Genomic DNA, 19,826 nt, shown 5'->3' with positions numbered 1-19,826 from the left:
GTCTCTATGGGCAGAAGTATGTGTCACTAGAAACTAAATTTGAATCATTAATATTTGAATGACTCAACTTGAATAATTGCATTAAAAACTGAATTTGAATCACATAATTTGAATTTGTATTGTTTAACTTAAATAGCTGCATTGAAATGAGTCTGAATAGCATAATTTGAAATTGAATGTATTAGTTTGGAAATGAATTCCAATAAACTCAGAACTGAATCTTATGAAACTGAATTCAGTTGCACTCTGTATATTTCCACATTCACTTCTTACAGTTCAAATTCAGTTTACTAAGACACACATCCGGTCATTGAGGAAGAGCAGTCACATGCAGGTTCACAGGACTACTTTTCCGGTACTGTAATGATTATTTCCTCTCAACGATATCAATGACTAATGGGACCTCGACATTTTGAAAGCCTAAAATGTTTTCTCTATTGTACATAAAAACTGTACTTTTATGTCTTGCATTTTTCAAAGCTGTGAGTTTGTTTTCCGACTGGGAGCAACTCTGCCCCCAGTCTCAATGATAAAGATACTTTATTGAAAACAGTCATATTTCTGTTTGATTTGTTATCTTGCATCAGTAAATGGGGTTTGGATTGATTGTAAATGAATAGAATGCACTCTAAACAGTAATGGTAGTGGTGACACTATACATATACAGGAGAGAAATTAAATATGAGCTGCATGTAAGTGACTGAATGTCTCTAAAAGTATTGTTGTGATAGCCTCTTCTGTCACTTTGGTATCTTGATGTCTTTGATTATGAAGACTCTTTGTCACAGAGGCTGATTATCTCTTTATGCCTCCATAGGATAACATAGAACACAGATCAAATTTCACCCACTCTTCCTCCATCCATGCTTCTTCTCTTGTTAAACGGAGCCCTCTAGCTGCTGTTACTGTAGCATTACAGATGGGAAGAACTATGGGACAGTGAGAAATATATAGAAATATGAGTTCTATTTAACTATATTTTTTATGAGTAAAAGTAACTTGATTGTCAGAGAAGTAGAAAATGTGAAATGTCTTTGTATGCTTTGTATGAGCCTAAAATAGATATGAAATACATACAGACCACATCACTTAATTTCATTGTCACACATGAGAATCTTTACAGCAAGGGTCGACTACTGCAGGCGTTACTGTCATAGATCATTGCTCATAACGCTCTTAAAGGCTATATGATAGCCTGGCCTTCACAGCTGTGTCCTCCATCCTGTCAAACTGGGGAAGGTGGGGGGTGGGGTGGGGTGTCATAGCACACATTTCTATCCTTCACTCATACAATGTTGGAGATATAGATAGATTCCATATACTGATGGCACACTGCAGCATAGTTTGCATGTTCTGATCACTCCGACACGAAAGCTGTCATAAACTTGAAGGTTCATTCATGACCTTGGAAACACCACTTGACAAAACAATCTCTACACAGGGCTCACTTATTTATTTATTTATGGTTTATTTGATAGGGACAGATACAGTGTACATAGACGAAACTAAGGTAAACTGAGTACAGCAAGATACAGTAAAACACACATTTAGTAGTGATAGTGACATAGCTACAGAAAACTAGACATGAGTACAGGTTTGTTGCTGAATTAACCAGGATTTGGTAATTCATTTTTTATTCATTTGTTCCAGACCTTTTGACCATATCACAGATCAGTGACACATCTATAGTTCCATTTCAACTCCATCTGCTGTTGAAGACTGTGTGACATGGTTGAAAGCTCCAAAACAAATGGACCTGGAGCAGAACATGGTCCACTTATTTTTTTTTTCAGAGATTTCAACTGCATCTCTTGCTCTTTCTCAGCGGATGGAGCTGGCTCAGTTGTCATAGAGACGACTGAGGTGTCATCATGTGTGGAACACTGGTCATATGATACTAGGTGGTTGTATATGTCTGTCTCTGTTCAAACATAGACTCTGATGTGAATGTCCTCTGATGTTTTTCTGGTCCATCCACTGACTCCTGGTTGATGACCTTTGACCTCTTCTCAGTGGAGTGGTTTTGTTAACAGATGATATTGTTCGTTTTCAGTGTTCATTCAGTCTCCAGGGTCCTTGCCATTACACTGCAGCTGAAAGCTCCAGGAAGTGGTAGTATGTGGACCCTGAGTTCATAACTAATGTTATTGAGGTCAAGAGTGAATGTTCACACTCTTTTGCACTTTTGTCTTTCTTGAAATGTAATTGCAACAAAAGATCTAGTAGCAGTATTAGTAACACTTTCATTTTTATGGCATGACTCACTTGAGTTGTTCAGTATTTGTTTGTAGTACATCTAACAAAAAAAATTACCAAACCTTTTTTCTGAACATCCCTCCACATACACATACAGTATACTTTAATGTTAGTTACTGTACATAACAAGCTGTTTTATAATCAAATGTTTCTGCTCAGGACTATATTTAATATTTTTATTTGATGTCCTACTACTGTCTTTATTAGCAGCTGAAAGGCTGCTTATTTAGAGTTATTTTAGTTTTGCATTGTTGTATGTTACCTTGTTTTGGAGACATAACTTTGCGCCACCCTGATTATTTTGTCATATTTTACTATAGATAGATTAAATTGCATATTATTCTGTCGTTGTGGAGATACATTATCAGCTGTGATAATGCATAATAAATTGTATATTAGCACATGGTTGACTCAGAAGAAGCTATAACATGCCCTGTAGATCAATGCAACTCATTAATTGTATATATATATATGGATGAATGGGAAAACTCTGTTAAAATTGTGAATTTCTTAACTTTTTTGTTATGTAATTTAGTTTCAGTCTATTCAGGCAGAAAGCTGGTGATCTTGACAGAAATCTAATTAAAACTCTTAGGGTAGCTGTAAGAATGGTAGACATGCTGATGAGCATCATAAATCCATGTGAGACTTTAACTTCTAATCTGCTTCCCAGACAAATGAAATTCCTGTAATGATGAGGACTTTGAGTCACTGACAAAACAACACAGGCAAGTGCAGAGTCCCTCTGTCTGGCGCACTAAACAAACAGGTTCATGGATGGCATGACACAGTTAAATACACGCGCCATCTTAAATGAATCCTCTGGATGCTTTCTGATTGGTCCATATGGCCCTTTGATTATATTGGTCTAATCGTGGTTAATCCACTGCTCTCATGCTAGCATTAGGCATTGTATGTAGATGAGTGACACTGAGGAGGACAGCTATTTAAACTCAGAATGTAAATGTCAGCAGGCATTCTGCGGGGATCTGTCCTGATCTCTGCAAACAGTTGCTCAAATTAGATGGAAACTGCACACTGAGGAGTTCAGCTGGAGCTTATATAAACTGCACACTCCTGCCACAAAACTCATTATCTGTCACAGAGAGTTCTCTCACTCGCTAATTGGCACTACAAAACTTATACTAGTCTGCTAATACACCAAGAATTATGATAAATGCTAAGTGTCCTTTCATCTGTGTTGTTAGTCACAAAGACAGTCATGAAAAATGGATAAGTACATTTTACAAACATCTGAGCTGATGCAGATGGCTTATTTTTATCTGCTCTCATGTCCTTTTTCTATTTACATCATATCACCACGTATTCATTGCACTGTCTGACCAAACTGATATCATACACTCTGACACAGATTGTTGTTTACTCGATTGTTCTCACAGTGTGACGTGCAATAAACTTACACCGTGCAGAAAAATAAACAGACAGAGCTTATGCTTCACACCACTTTATTCTGCTACAGTTCCACAGCAAAACAATAAGGTTTATTAATTTTCTTGAGTTTTCTTGTGCTAAGAAGTTGCATAGAGGATGTCCTGTATGTCATCATTGCAAAGCCTACTCAGAGTCAGCAGCCTGAATCAGGAAAGGACAGGACAGAGAAGGAAATGGAAGTTAAGGAAAGGAAATTAAAGGAAAATACAGATAGATAAAAGTTTGTAATGGTCATTTACAAAAGCAGTATTGATGTAACCATTTAACTTTCTGAATTAAGGAGTTCACTGGATACAGAAAAGATGGAAACTGCAACTAGATCTTGAATTAAGATTATTTTGTCAAACTACTATTTGAGGACAGGAATGAACTTTCACACTCAAATGATGTTTTAATTATATAAACTATAAATGCCTTAAATGTTACCTTTCCAAACTCTCTGCTCTTGGTTCTCAACTTGTTGACTTGAGACTCAGCGATGTCTGCCCGCTCCTGCGCCTCTTCCAGCTCATGCTGCACTTTCCTCAACTTAGCAAGATGAGTATTGGCCTGCTCCTCCTGTAGCAAAAAAAACAACAAACAAACCATAATGAGCTATGATCATAATGAAAAACAGTAATTCTCATGTGTTTTTGTGGCAGTTAAAAAGATCTTACAGCTTCTTCATTCTGCCGTTTATATGCCTTCACTTTAAGTTGCAGTTTGTCTACCAGGTCCTGCAGTCTCAGAACAGTCTTCTTGTCCTCTTCAGTCTGGTAACTGAGCTCCTTGACTCGCCGCTCGTATTTACGGATTCCCTTGACAGCATCAGCAGCTCTTAACTGCTCACTTTCCACTTCGCCTTCTAGTTCACGCACCTACGAGATAAAGTCCAAACCCCATAAACTCAACCTCATATGTGATTTCTGTTCTCAATAATGCTTCTGATCTCACATGAACAAGTGTGATACCCGAGCCTCCAGTTTCTGGAGCTGCTTCTTGCCCCCCTTCAAAGCCAGGTTCTCAGCCTCATCCAGACGGTGCTGCAGATCCTTCACAGAGACCTCCAGGTTCTTCTTCATCCTCTCCAGGTGGCTGCTGGTGTCCTGCTCTTTCTTCAGCTCCTCTGCCATCATGGCTGCCTGCATTTACACAGCATGTTAATCTGATGTTTCTTTTATCATTTTTCATTACAAGTAACTAATTAATGCTCATAATCAAACTGACAGTAGCATTCATAAGGGCAGACTGCTTGATAATTATCACTGTTTCTTGCAGTTACTCATCACACCATATGAAGCTATAATATCTGGATATAAAGAGATTTGAAGTGCATGATATTTACATCAGTGATTGCCTTCTTGGCTTTCTCCTCTGCATTGCGAGCCTCTTGGATTGCGTCCTCCACTTCGCCCTGCAGCTGGCTGACATCTGCATCCAGCTTCCTCTTGGAGTTGAGGAGACTGGTGTTCTGCAGCCAAATGACAGTTAACTAACTATAAATAGAAAATAACTTATGCCAAGCCTTTACAGAGCTATGCTCGTAAACAGAAGCCACAACAACCAGAACATCACACATGTATGACATAATATGTCCTTATAGTTGATGTGGTTAACATATTAGCAAACTTTGCCTGTTTACACATAGGCAGCAACATTAGCATTCATTTGGACAAATACAATTCATATTCCAATAACAGAAAGAAAAGTATCTGTCTTTTAAGCTGCTAAATGCTCCAGCTAGTTACTAACTTTGTTATTCTATTGTTTGGTGCTGGGCAGGTAGTGTACAGTTTATCGTAGCTTTCCTGCTGAAAACAGCTGTCTGCAGCTGCTGGAAAGGAGGTTGATTGCCAAACCAAAATAATGAGTTAAAGATGCTAAAATGAACTGCAGAGTTGCATGGTAATTCTCTGTATGATTGTCACTGGGATCAATTGTTAATACAAAAATATTGATTTGTGCATCCTTAAGGCTCAATAGCTGAAATGTTGATCATTGAGCCATCTTCCATAGCCAGAAATGTCTTTAAGCACTTTTGAAAACCATCACCTCATCAAATAATTACTTAATTATTCTTCAATGGCAACCCCATCAACCCAGTGAAGATATATTATTAACATTTGTTTAATTTGAAGTACAGATATCTAACGTCATGGTGATGACCTGTTAGATTTCAATGGCCTTCATTAAGATTGTAATAATGCTGCTGACCTGAGAGTGCAGCAGCGCGACTCTCTCACAGGCATCAGTCAGTTCCTGTTCAGCTAATTTGCGGCTTCTGTCCGACTGTTCCAGAGCAGCTCTGAGCTCCTCCACCTCTGCCTGCATCAGGCTGCTCCTGCGCTCCACCATGACCACCTGCTCCTTCAGGTCCTCCTGGCTCCGCAGGGCCTCATCCAGGTGAAGGGTTTGTTCCTGCAGAGAGAAAACATGGTAAAAGTTTTATGATTTTCCAAAAATGAGGTTTAAAATCTAAAGCTGATATTTTTGTACTCAAGGTGCTAGAACAGTATTTCACTTTGAGGTGAGCTTGTATGTTCCTCAGCTGCTTCTGGGCTTCAGCGGCCTGCCGATTGGCGTGGCTCAGCTGGATCTCCATCTCATTGAGGTCAGCCTCCATCTTCTTCCTGATTCTCAGGGCATCATTCTTGCTGCGTGTCTCAGCGTCCAAGGCGGACTGCATTGTTTCTACAGTGCGCTGGTGGTTGCGTTTCATCTGATCAATCTCCTCATCCTTCTCTGCCACCCTGCGGTCGACCTCTCCCTTGATTTGAGTGAGCTCCAGCTGGATACGGAGAATTTTGGATTCCTCGTGCTCCAGAGAAGCCTGTGAAGATGAAAATAAGAGGACTACACTGATGACATAAAATGTGCCAAAAGAAATCTGATTGCAAGACCTTAATAATAATTCTATCACATTGAGTTACCTCAGCCTCCTCTAAAGCTGCCTGGATCTCTGTCTTCTCAGTCTCAATTTGTTTCTTAGTCTTCTCCAGCTCGTGAATGGCTTTACCATTCTCTCCAAGTTGCTCAGTCAGATCAGAGATTTCCTCTAAAAATATAAAAAATGCATGACATTTCTTAAATGACCACGCATATGGAAACAAACAAAAATTAATACTTATGATATCAATCACTGGGAATATGAACAGCTGACTACTACTACTGCCTTTCAAGAAAGCAAAAAACTTGAAGTATGAACACACCCTTATACCGTAGAATTTGTTTGTACGAAATCACTATTGTTTTACTATGAAGTACATACGTTGTAGGTTTTTATTCTCTCGTTTGAGAACCTCAAGTTGCTCCAGAGCTTCCTCATAAGAGTTCTTCATTTTGAAGAGCTCAGTGCTGAGGCAGCGAGACTCCTTCTGTGACCCTTCCAGCTCAGCCTGACTCTCCTCATACTTCTGCTTCCATTCAGAAAGTATCTAAAAATAACAAAATATATTCGATTGCATAACGCTTAAGGTCCTTGATATTTTAGGTTTTTTTTAACTTTGCACCGCTTTGTCTTAAGGTGCAATGTGGTCATTGCTGTTATGTGTTTCTGTAGGTGGCACTCTATTTTGTCTGAAAATCATGAAGTTTATCATTAGTAATCACAGTTATTCAGTTCTTCTTCTATGAATTCCCTGCAAACTGCTGTTGCTGCATTAATGTAGAAATGTACCAATCAGCAGCAGAATGTAGAAAACAGACATGTGTCTCAATGAAGATTGGTACTTGACTGTAACACGTTTTGTTCTTATTTCAAGGTTCAAGGTTCAATTGATTCATCCATAAAACATGAAAATTACACTGACTTGACTTGCAGGGTGTCCCTCTCACCTTATCAAAGCTTCTCTGCTTTTTATCCAGGGCAGCTGCTTGAGCATTTGCCCTTTCCACATCAACCATGAGGTCTTCCACCTCTCCTTGCAGTCTCTGCTTTGTCTTCTCTAAAGACGAGCACTTGGCATTCACAGCCTCAATGGCCTCCTCAGCCTCTTGCAAACGTTGAGCAAGCTTTTTCCTGGGGATAACAAAATTACATATCAGTAATGACAGTCATTTCCTCATATTGCAAATATCTCAAAAATCTAAATATCTATATGTATGAGAACAAATCTAACTTTGCCTCCTCCAGCTCATCATTGCGCTGGATGGCATCAGTCTCATATTTGGTTCTCCACTGGGCCACCTCACTGTTGGCCTTGGACATCGCTCTCTGGAGCTCAGCCTTGGCCTCCTGTTCCTCCTCAAACTGCTCCCTCAGCAGATCACAGTCATGACGGGCAGATTGGAGAGCATGGGCGAGGGCATTCTTAGCCTAACAGAGAGGCAAATTTGCAAATTTAACTAATAGTCAAATATATTTGTTAAAGGCAGAATTTCCCTCTTATTATTTTGAACCTTCTCATTAAGGGAATGCTGTAGTTTAACATTTTGGGAAATACACTTACGGGCTTGCTTGCTTGCTGAGAGTTAGATGAAAAGATCAATACCACTCTCATATCTGTTGGCTAAATATAACGCTAGAGCCATTAGTTTAGCATAAAGACTGGAAGCAGGGGCGGCTACTAGCACACCAGCACAACCAATAAATACTTTAGTTCCAGCATATGACTTTCTATATAATTTCTGGTTGTGTACAGATTAAGCAAACATGCTAAATTGTGTGGGCCAATATGCATGTTTCTTTTAACTTTGGACAGATCCAGGCAAGCTGTTCTCCCTGCTTTCAGTCTTTATGCTAATTGACTGCTGACTCTAGCTTAATATTTCACATATGGATATATGAGAGTGGCATCAATCTCTTCATCTAAGTTTTGGCCAAAAAGCAAATAGGAATGTCAAACTTTTCATTTAAACCTCCTTGGTGGACACAAAAAATGATTATTCAATCATTATTTTTGCTAAGTCAAATGAAACCAGATGAAAAAGGGGGGAAAAATGTAATTTAGCCTTAAAGAGTTAAGGAGGTAAATTTGTTAGCCTACCAAAGCTTCTGACCTTTAAGCTACCTATAAGCCTCTAGCTACCCAGATAAACTAATCAGTTAGCTTACTGAATATCATTGAATATCACTGATGTCACAGACACGTATTGGATGTACTGAGTGTAGTAATGCAACAAACCTTGGTTTCCTCCTCAACCTGTCTCTTGAGTTCCTCAATTTGTTGGGTGAAGGCAAGCTTAGCCCTCGACACCTGGGAGAGTAATGCTTCTTTCTCCTCGAGAAGACGAGAAAACTCACCTGATCAAGAGATTGAATAATTGAAAATTTTAAAAAGAGAGAAGTGTTTGACTCCATAAGTCATTTAAACAAGGTTTAACTCAGTTGCCTACCATTTTCATTCTGAAGTCTTGCCCTGTGAGCATTTATTTCAGTGATCAGACGGGTGTTCTCATCATGTTTCGTCTTGTATTCACTCAGTTGGTCTTCCAGAGAGTGGCACAGCTTCTCATAATTAATCTGATATCATTGATAAAATAATAAATTAAACTGTTAACCATGATATTTTGATTACATGTACTTTCTATTCTGGTCTAGCTTACCTTTGCCTTGACTGTGACCTCTATGTTGCTGGAAAGGTCATCAATCTCCATCTTGTACTCACTCTTTTCCTTCTCCAGTTTCTGTTTGACCCGTTGCAGATTGTCGATCTGCTCTCCCAACTCAGCCACACTGTCAGCATGTTTCTTCCTCAAAGCTGAAGCGGTGGCCTCGTGGTGGAGGGTCGACTCTTCGAGGTCTCGTCTCAGTTTCTGAAACTCAGCCTCTCGCTTCTTGTTCATCTCTATCTGAGCGGTGGTGGCTCCTCCAGCTTCCTCCAGCCTCTCACTGATCTCCTCAAGCTCCCTGGAGAGATCTGACCTCTGTTTTTCCACCTTGGCCCTGGCAACACGCTCCACTTCAATCTCCTCCTCTAGCTCTTCAATGCGTGACTGAGAAAAACAACACAAATTCAGGATGATTCATTGATTTGGAACATTTTCATTTAAATTTAAATTTTTTCGAACTACCTGAAGTTCCTTGATCCTCTTCTGAGATTGCATAGCCACACTCTGCTCATCCTCGATTTTGGATACAAGTTGGTTGAACTCAAAGTCTTTTCTAATATGCAAAATCATACCATGTGATTAGAGCATGTGTAAAGTACTAATCACAATGCCTAAACACTGCAGCACCGATACATACTTTTTAAGACGTTCCTCTAGCTGTTGCTTGTCATTTTCCAAATCCATCATGGATTCTTGAGTTAGTTTCAGATCTCCTTCAAGCTTCCTTTTGGCCCTTTCAACATCCATCCGGACCTTTTTCTCTTGCTCCAGAGAGCCCTCAAGCTAACGCATGGACACATTTTCAGTCAAATTCTCAAGTCACACATGCTATGATTTCAGAAAGGTAACAGCCATAGACTTACATCATCAACTTGTTGCTCTAGCTTGACCTTGGCTTTAGTTAGAGAGTTGACTTTGTCTTCCTCTGCTTGCAGGTCATCCAGTGTCTGGTGGTGTGCCTCTTGCAGGGCCAACTTCTCCTTAGATAACTTGGCGATGGTATCATCAAGAGAGGACATCTCCTCAGTCAGATTCTTCACCTGAAGTGTGTAGCAAAAAGTGTGAGTGAATGCTTGAATCTCTCACCTTGGTGTTCAGATGATGATCCGGAAGACACACACCTTGTTTTCAGTGGCATGTTTCTCCTTCTCCACTTTAACCAAGGTGAGCTCCATGTCATCAATGTCTTTCTTCAGCTCAGAGCACTCGTCCTCTAGCTTCCTCTTCTTAGCAGTAAGCTCGGCATTCACCTCCTCCTCGTCCTCTAGTCTCTCACTGAGTTCTTTGGCTTTGGCTTCCAGCAAAATCTTGTTCTTTATGAGTCCCTCACATCTTTCCTCTGCATCTGCCAGACTCTCACTTTCCTATTTAACCAAAAACACCATTTGCATTTATGTAGCATGCAGTTCTACTTCCTCATGACTTACATTAATGGCTGTATATATTGTGTACAGTATACTATTTTACTCACAGATTGAATCTGCAAGCACAAGTCATTCTTCTCCTGAAGCAGGGAAACCATTTTGGCTTCCAGCTCCTTCCTTTTGGTCTCAGCTTTGGTTAAATCTTCTTTACACTTGGCAAATTCCTCTTTCATGATGGCCATCTCCTTCTCAGTCTCAGCACTCCTCAAGAGTGGCTTGATCTTGAAGTAGAGCTTCATCCATGGCCAATGTTTTACATTCATGAAGGAGCGAATGTTGTACTGGACAATGTATATGGATTCTCTGGAGAGTGATGTGGTTCAGTTTTAGTTCTTGGGTTCCATGTGATGAGTACATTTTTCATTATACTACACCAGCCACAATGTAGCAAACATTAGCATGATTATCTGTGATCAATCTACCATAATTATGTTTACCTCCTCTGCATCATTTTCTGAAACTCTTTCCTTCTGAGGAAGCCACGACACAAGGCTTGAGTAATGGTTATGAGAGAGGCCAGTTTTTCATCCCTCATCTCTTCTAGTAGACCCAAAAGCCCTGCTTTGAAGAACACCTACAGAAAATAGAAATGTATATACATCTTGAGATTCTTTCAGATACTACATCAATAAACCAAAAAATGTTAACATCATTTCACAATAGAAAGGGCTCAGTATGCTTGAAACATACTTTGTATGTTTGTATGACATCTAACGGCAACATTGGGTATACCTGTTCCAAATAGCCACACTCAAACTCTGGTGGGACAAAGCACTTGATGCCTCCAATGGGCAGCATCATACTGTTTCTCTTATCTCTCTCTCTGTCTTTTGTGAGTCTTTGTAGTCACAACGCCAGAATCATACAAATGAGGATATTGGCACAGACTTTCAGACTTCAGGGTGCCACACTTGGTTGTTCATGCAAAAGGTGAGGGAGGTAATTATATGAAGAATGAAATGAGAGCTTGAGAGAGAAGTTCATACCCTGACTACTTTCAAAACTCTCCACATCTGGCCATGGTCTGTTTCAGAAAGTTAAAAAATTGTCGGGCACAGCACCCATTAATCCGATTTTGGAAAGGGATTTTCAGACATCTGAAGACGATCTGACGAGCACTTAGTTTGAAACATACTGAGGCCCTTAGTCATACTGAAAATAGTTTACCTTTGTATGACCAAACTTATACTGTGTGTGATCCACATCGATAGATCCCAAGAGCTTCTCAGCAGCTTTCTTGTTGTCAATGAATTGTCCTTCAGGGATCACACTGGCATTCAATACTTTGTACCTACAAGAAAAACTCTCATCAGAGAAAAGTTTTAAATTTTTCTCAAACCTAAACTTTGTTCCTTACCTTTGCTTGAAATCCCCGTACAGGATTCTACTGGGGAAGCCCTTCCTGCAGATCCTGATTCCTTCCAGCACACCATTACATCGCAGTTGATGGATAACCAGATGGTGTTGCATAACCCCTAAAAGTCAGCCAGAGCCACATTACATTTAAGATGCCTGACATATCATTGAAATGGTCAGATATTGAGGGTTTATAACATGATATTACTGAAATACCTGGAGTTTTACTTTCATTTGGAATGAGACACCTAACAAAATGAGGATGGGTGCTCCTGAGATTTGTCATTAGCTTTCCCAGGTTCTCCTGTCAGAGATAATCAGTGTCATTACTTTGTTACAGAAAGCACAACTGTTGTTGCTGAACTTGACTATTTGTATTAAAGTTACTCTTACAAATTTAAGATCATCCTGTATTATTTTAATATGCAGTTACCCTGAAGAGGGCTGACACAGTCTGGAAGGATGAGCCCTTCTTCTTTGCTGCTTTCTTTGCAGAAGCACCAGTACCAGTGTTCTCTAAAAGAACAATGTTTTTATCTACATTATAAGGCTAAACATTGGGGGCTTAAAATACAAAAAAGTGTTCACAGACTTGCAAGAGCCTACCACCTGTCTCATATTCTTACCATCAGTTGAAGCATAGGAACAATAGAGAAAGGCCAGCAGTTTGAGGCTGGCTTTCTGGTAGAGTTGGACTACAGTTTCATTGAGTGGATCCTTGTTTTTGTCCAACCAGCCTGTGATGCTGTAGTCCACAGTGCCAGCATAGTGCACAAGGGAGAAGTGAGCCTCAGCCTTGCCTCTGACAGGCTTGGGCTTCTGAAAATTGCTGGATTTCCCAAGATGTTGGTCATACAGCTTGTTTTTGAAGGTAATGTCTGATGCCTTGGGGAACATACACTCCTCTTCAAGGATGGAAAAGATGCCCATTGGCTGTTGAGGACAAATGGTTAAAAGATTTGTTTTGACACAAAACATCTCACTTCATCAAATGCATTTCTCTCTGCAACTTTGTATAATATCATTTTTGTGTGAACTAACCTTTTCAATGAGCTCTATACAGGCAGCCAGGTCCATCCCAAAGTCAATGAACTCCCACTCGATGCCTTCCTTCTTGTACTCTTCTTGCTCCAGCACAAACATGTGATGGTTGAAAAACTGTTGCAGTTTCTCATTGGTGAAATTGATACACAGCTGTTCCAGACTGTTATACTGCAAAACAAAACCATTTGAGCATGACTATATTATTCAATATTAATTCCAGTAAATACAGTGGTTAATGCAAACTTACATCAAAGATTTCAAACCCAGCAATATCCAGGACCCCAATAAAGAACTGCCTGGGTTGTTTGGTGTCCAGCATCTGATTTATGCGGAGGACCATCCACAGAAACATCTTCTCATAGACTGATTTGGCCAAAGCACCAATGGAATTGTAGACCTGAACAATGATATGTTGCAGTGAAACATATTTGAGAAGTAAGACCTTCAAACAACAAAAAATATTACATGACCCATTATTATTTTCCATTAATCTTTCTGACCACTTGGGGACAGAAGAGTTCCACAACATTTGACATATTTTCATGAAGTCATTCTGTCAGTTGTGTTTCTGTGCACCTGATGAAAGCAAGTCCCATACTTACTCTCCTTTTAGCTGTTTTGGTCTCCACTAAATCTGGAAGGATATATCTGTCTCTTTAGCTGCTAGATATTTAGCTTCTTCACAAGCTCATTGCTAACTTTGCCTGCCATTTGGTGCTGGGCAGGCAGTGTACAGTGTGTTTGTCAGTTTTTTGATGAAAATAGCTGCCTGCCCAAAAATATTAAGTGGAGCAGCTTTGAGGTTATTGCAGCATTTTTTTCTCAAACTGAAGGATATGATGGTTATCTGCATTGTTTCCTAGCATTACAGTACTGGCTTAAGGTTAACATATACTTTTGCATGTGTGTATTAACACTTGTAAGGAATAATACAGAAATCATAACTAGTTGCATAGGAATTTTTATAGTACTTTATTACAACATAAATGTACCTGTTGAACAGTCTGCCCTTTGGTTACATACTCATTTCCAACCTTCACTCTAGGGTAACACAGCGCCTTCAGCAGGTCTGCAGAGTTTAGACCCATCAAGTAAGCTGCTTTGTCAGCCACTGAAAAAGGAAAATGATAAAAGAGAGTGTGATACAGTGAAAGAGAAGAAATGGTAATAGATAAGAGGTAAGAACAAGATAACATGACTAACACAACATGAATAACAATTACCCTCTGTCCCGTCTGGCTCTGCCTGCTCCTCTCTCTGCCTCTGCTTGAATTTCATATTCCCATAATGTATCACAGCACCTGTTAGTTTATAAATGCCAATCCTCTCCTCTCCAGTGAAGCCTAGGATGTCAATAGCACTCTGAAAGCACATTGTGACAGAGCTTATGTCAGTCCCAGTGCATGTTATCAAGGATGAAAAAAAAAGATTGCAAATTTGACTTACATCCGTGGCCATCAGCTCCTCACTATCATCAATACTGGCCACACTGATCTCCCCCTGGCTGATAAATGGGAAGTCGTAGGGGTTGGTGGTGATGAGGAGAGTCTCTGGAAGAAAAACAACATGCCAGTCAAATCCAAGCCTAGCAACATGAGCATACTATGAACATAACTTTACCAACAACATCATGACTTTTTTTCAAAATTATTCAAAGTAGATAATTTGCTCAAAATGTAACTCTGTCCCCCTATACTGCATGTTACCTATCAGCTCTGGCTTCTTGTTGGACATGATCTGGTAGAAAATATGGTAACTCCTCTCTGCACACAGCTGAAACGTTACTCTGGATTTTTCCAACAAATCTACCAAAAAGAAACAAGGTGAGCTCACACAAACAAACAAAACATTACATGTCTCCATTGTAATCTAACTCACAAGTTTCAATATCAGCAGAAGCCAGTTTTCCTGAGGTTCCAAAGTGGATTCTTATGAATTTGCCCTGTGAGGGAAATAGTCAAGTTGATAGTTAATAGTCAACAAGATGATAAATCAGTTGTGGGTATTAACCAGGGTGGGAAATTAACTTTTTAAAATGTGGACATCTACCAGAAACTACCAGCCACTTTCATATTTTACCAGCATTTGGCTAGTGGCTGGTGGCTGGTGGCTGGTGCTAATCTCCCACCCTGGTATTAACAAAATCACAATCTTTTCACTTACAAAACGTGAAGAGTTATCATTTCTGACAGTCTTGGCATTTCCAAAAGCTTCCAGCAGTGGGTTAGCAGAGATGATCTGATCCTCCAGATTCCCCTACACCAACAGGAGAAACGAAATATTATATTGCAAAGTGATTTGACTATGAATAAATGCACTGAAAGGTTATTAGTAGACCAGTTGTAACGCCATTTGAAAGAGTGTGAAATGTCACCTGCAATTTGCCAGAGGTAGCAACATCTTTTTTCCTGTCCCCAGACCCTGCGATTGTCGCAAAGTACTGGATGACACGTTTGGTGTTGACAGTCTTTCCTGCACCTGATTCTCCGCTACAGAACGGAAAAAACACCCATCAGATATGTTTTATCTCCTCTTTAATACAAGTATCAAGGATAGGCTGTAGCACATGTATAAACTTGCAGCTTACGTGATAAGGATAGACTGGTTTTCTCTGTCTAAAAGAAACAACAGCACAGTCATATTAGAACAGTGCTATACTTCGAATCAGAACGTGATACTGACTGTAACAACACAGTTTTTGCAGACACAGTTTACCAGTGAGCATGAACTGATAGGCGTTGTCAGAGATGGAGAAGATGTGTGGGGGAGCCTCCATGCGCTTTTTGCCCCTGTAGGCCACCACTACCTCTTGGTTGTACACTGGGAGCCACTTGTAAGGGTTCACAGTGACACAGAACAACCCAGAATAGGTCTACAATAAAATCAAAACATTTGTTTGAGTAGGTATGGTCTTCGTACATCTTGGTTAAAAGCAGGCAAGATTTGGTTGACAAATGAAAGTTCTTTCGTCATACAGTGGACAGATGACAATTTACAGTCTTTGCACAGTTTTTGGCCACAAGCCTCTTGAAAAGCTTCAGTGCTATAGATACTTCAAGTCTACTGTAGGGATGAACACTATTCTTCCTGAAAATATTCCCCCTTCTAGTGTTTTGTTGATGGTGGTGGAAAGTATTTTAAGCCACTTGCTGTAATCAAAAACTTGTGGCCTATCATGCATGTTATTATGCATTATCTTTTTGTCTTCACACACCACGTTATTGCGTCTAAACAGGCTAAAATCAGGCCTCATAAAGTGTTAAAAGTATGTCTTCATGTAAATTTTAAACATCTTAATGCCTTCAAAATGAGGGGAACCACTTTTCCTATAAGAAGACCAGTGTGGTAAGACCACTTTTTTTTCCTTTTGTTGTATTACTGCCCTCCAGTCCCTGTAATGATTTTTTCTCTTTTCAAACTATCTTCTAAAAACAGTTACTTTCTCAATTCAAACTACTAGCACTATTATTATTAGTAGTAGTATTAGTAGCAATAGTAGCTGTAGTAGTGGTAGTAGTAATGCTCCTATCGAGCAACAGCTCCACTGACATTGTGTGGGAATGACCATCATCAACTACAGTAAATGTTGCATTACTCACATAGATCATCCATGCTGCATAGCGCTCTTTGAGGTTATACAGCACAGCGGCCTCATTGAGGTGGGTCATCATGGCCATGTCCTCGATCTTGTCAAACTTGGGTGGGTTCATGGGGAAGACTTCGTCATCCTTCACTGTTACAACCTGTGACGGGGAAGAGAGACATGCCCTTTTAATCAAAAGCAAAACAATATGGAGAGGGTGATTTACCTCCTCGACAGCTAACACTATACCTGTCCTGCTTCAGTTTTAACTGTTGCTTTTCCGCCCTCTTTTCTTTGCAGAGTGCCTTTGACAAACAGCTCCTTTGGATCCACTGCAAACACTGCAGTTTTGGCATCGAAGGGCCTATTTTGGGCTTCGATTCTCTCCCGTTCGGGCCTCCTCAGGTACGGGGCTGCCTCCCCAAATACACTCATCTCAGCGTCCAAACTCATCTCTGCAACACACCCCAGAGGGGACTGAAAGGTCCAGGGTTAAGTGTCAGAATTGTCATTCTAATAACTGCAGGATTGATATCAACCATTGAAACCGATACCAACTCTTACCTCTGTTGGCTGAAGAAATACCTGAAGTAGGAATAAGTCTAACAGGATCTATCACAACAACACTACAATGAAACAGACAAATGCCCTCACCAGCAGAAATCCTGACTGAAAAATGTGGACGGCTTTGACCCTTACTGCTTTTATAAGGTCCCCTCTTGTTGCATTAGGAAAGACAGCAAACACCTATATTTAGGTCAAAGCTCCCAATGAATGTGGGAGGAGAAAAGCGATTAGTTTGGCATGTGATCTCATGGAGATGTTGCTTAGCTTTTGTCATGAACCCGTGGCGGGGAGCAACTGCAGCTCAAGAAAAGAATGAATGCCAGAAGAGGGTGACCTCTGCCAGAGATACAGCATTCATGTAGATGATGAAATGTTCCAAGAGAGCAATATAGAGTAATTGTAAAGCATCTTGATCTTGACTATGACCTGACAGTGGTGTTAAGGATGCATCTGGACTGCAGGCAGCTTTTGAAGAATTTCAGACAGGCTGTTTGTTTGACCTTCACATAACAAGGATGGTCTATTAAAATCAAAAATTCTCATCAAAGAACAAAAACTATACAGTAAAACAACTGCACTTTCCCATTCAACCCTTCTTTATGACTTAGTGTTTTAATGTCATTTAAAGAAACAGTTTCACTTATTTTCTTTCTTTCTTAGAGTGAGATAAGAAGCAGTCAGGGTGTTGTTAGCCTAGCTTAGCATAAACTAACACTACTTCCTACTATTACCCCAAAACTCATTAATTATATTGGTTGTTATATAGTGCAAGAAACAGATTCTATCAAATGTATCATGCCAAGAAATAATTACAACACAAAAGTCTGCCTTAAACCACAAATAGTACATTTCTGTTTGTCTGTAAACAAGTGAAACACAATGTTAATAAATCAGCTTTAGAGATGATGGTAGGCAGTTGTTTTGTTTAGTGTTTTCTATTGTTTTGTTTTGTTTTTTCACTTTGGCCAGGCTAGTTGTTTCACCCTGCCTCTTATGCTAAGCTGGGTTTAAGGTTGATAGCATGTGTTATTTCAGACGTCACACTACATTATGTAGATGCTTTGTGTATGTACACATTGTAGCACTGTTGGACATACCACCGCCTCAGAGGCTTATTAAACTGTTTTGAAATATTAGATAAAATGGATCTGTAACCCTTGCAATTGGTTTGACAGGCTTTATAATAAGCCACGTCTGATGAATCCCTCAATAGAAATTCCCTCCAGAATCCTACTAGGCCAGCTTTAGAGATTACAGAGGACTAATGGTCTTGTTCGAGATTTGGAGTCCTCTCTCTTCTCCTGCCTTCATCCCCCAAAGGATCAGTTTTGAGAGATGTACTGGTGTATAGTAAGGAAAATCAAGAACATATGATTGACAGAGGGAAAGGTTGCTATAAGAACTTTACATTTTGAATGGTGTAAAGAACAATGTGAAACTTTCTATAGAGTTTTTTTTCAATTCAGTACATAAGATATTGAGAAATAGTTCAACATTTTGGTTCACTTTCTTTCTGAGAGCAAAAGAAGAAGATTGATACTACTTTTATTCTTGTATACTTTTACATTAAGTGTGGAGCAACAGTCAAAACATAGTTTGTTTAGCTTAACATTACAGTAGCTTAGTTAGCGTGACTTTAAAGATATGCCTACCAACACCTCTAAAAAAATCGAACATAATCTATCTCATTTGTTTAATCCATACACAAAAGAAATGCTTAAAAAACATTGTCTGATTCAAATGAAATTGAACAGTATGTGCTTGCTAATTTGACTCCAGGGAGTCTCTGCACCCAGCTGCTGTTCACCAAAGAATAAAACCACAAATTGTTATTTTCACATTTCTGTTTGTGTACAGATTTAAAAAATGAGATACAACATGTTTCTGGGTGAGCTTTAGAGGTGTTTGTAGGTTTATTTTTTAACTTTAGAGGGAGCCAGGATAGCCATTTCAAGTTGTCCTGCTAAGCTAGGCTAACCACGTCCTGTTTCTGGTTCTGTGCTTAACACTCAGACATGAGATTGATATCAATCATCTCACTGTTGGGAAGAAAGCAGTAAGTGTGTTCCCCAACATATTCAACTATTCCTGTAATATTAAAGGGGACACATGCTTACGTTACAAAACTTGAGGTTAATATATGTAGAAGTGCTCCCTGCAAGTCAGGGCAGGGAACGCTCCACTGGCAACATTTTTTTTGCTGACATCAGCTTGTTACACAAGCTAATGTTGTTCAATGTGTTGTTTGCATGTTCACTCTCATGTTTCAGTTGAATTTTGACTCGAACATGTATGGATGTATTTGAGAAATTGACATTTCAAGTAAAGAACGAGAAAAAGTAGTGAAATCCTGCTACTATCGTTTGTTTCATGGTCTGACATAGCCTCCCGAGCCATCAGAAGTTGGCTGTGACACAGCCTCTGGAAACTACAAATCAGAACAGAGTGACTCATCAGGGGGGCACCTTAAAGAGACAGGAGCTAAAACGGCCTGTTTCAGACAGAGGCTGAACTGAGGGGACTGAGATATTCCAGTAGAGTCTGAGATTAAAAATATAGACCCGGAAATGTGCATGATATGTCCTCTTTAAAATTATGTTCATATGAACTTACAA

At 39.7% G+C, this 19,826-nt stretch overlaps 1 protein-coding gene across 1 annotated transcript; it reads right to left on the bottom strand.

Annotated features, from left to right (window-relative positions):
* Window positions 1-3,705: 3,705 nt before the first annotated feature.
* Window positions 3,706-17,789, bottom strand: LOC122971025 (myosin heavy chain, fast skeletal muscle-like). Its single transcript, XM_044337449.1, has 38 exons — window positions 16,894-17,789; window positions 16,661-16,804; window positions 15,777-15,933; window positions 15,649-15,676; window positions 15,436-15,550; window positions 15,225-15,317; window positions 14,940-15,003; window positions 14,768-14,866; window positions 14,508-14,611; window positions 14,285-14,423; window positions 14,054-14,172; window positions 13,309-13,458; window positions 13,059-13,229; window positions 12,644-12,950; window positions 12,451-12,533; window positions 12,234-12,321; window positions 12,019-12,136; window positions 11,829-11,952; window positions 11,099-11,235; window positions 10,709-10,964; window positions 10,359-10,601; window positions 10,101-10,277; window positions 9,875-10,020; window positions 9,700-9,790; window positions 9,232-9,621; window positions 9,022-9,148; window positions 8,811-8,929; window positions 7,806-8,002; window positions 7,522-7,705; window positions 6,956-7,121; window positions 6,618-6,742; window positions 6,209-6,517; window positions 5,902-6,105; window positions 5,033-5,158; window positions 4,659-4,829; window positions 4,365-4,565; window positions 4,135-4,266; window positions 3,706-3,849 (listed from the first exon to the last, which is right to left on the bottom strand). Exons 1-38 carry the CDS (start codon window positions 17,095-17,097, stop codon window positions 3,832-3,834), a joined length of 5,826 nt encoding a protein of 1,941 aa, XP_044193384.1. The 5' UTR covers window positions 17,098-17,789; the 3' UTR covers window positions 3,706-3,831.
* Window positions 17,790-19,826: the final 2,037 nt, after the last annotated feature.

The sequence above is a fragment of the Thunnus albacares genome, chromosome 20, assembly GCF_914725855.1.
Source record: "Thunnus albacares chromosome 20, fThuAlb1.1, whole genome shotgun sequence".
Classification (NCBI taxonomy): domain Eukaryota; kingdom Metazoa; phylum Chordata; class Actinopteri; order Scombriformes; family Scombridae; genus Thunnus; species Thunnus albacares.
The sequence above is the reverse complement of the archived record's forward strand: the minus strand, read 5'-3'. Positions and strand labels throughout refer to the sequence as shown.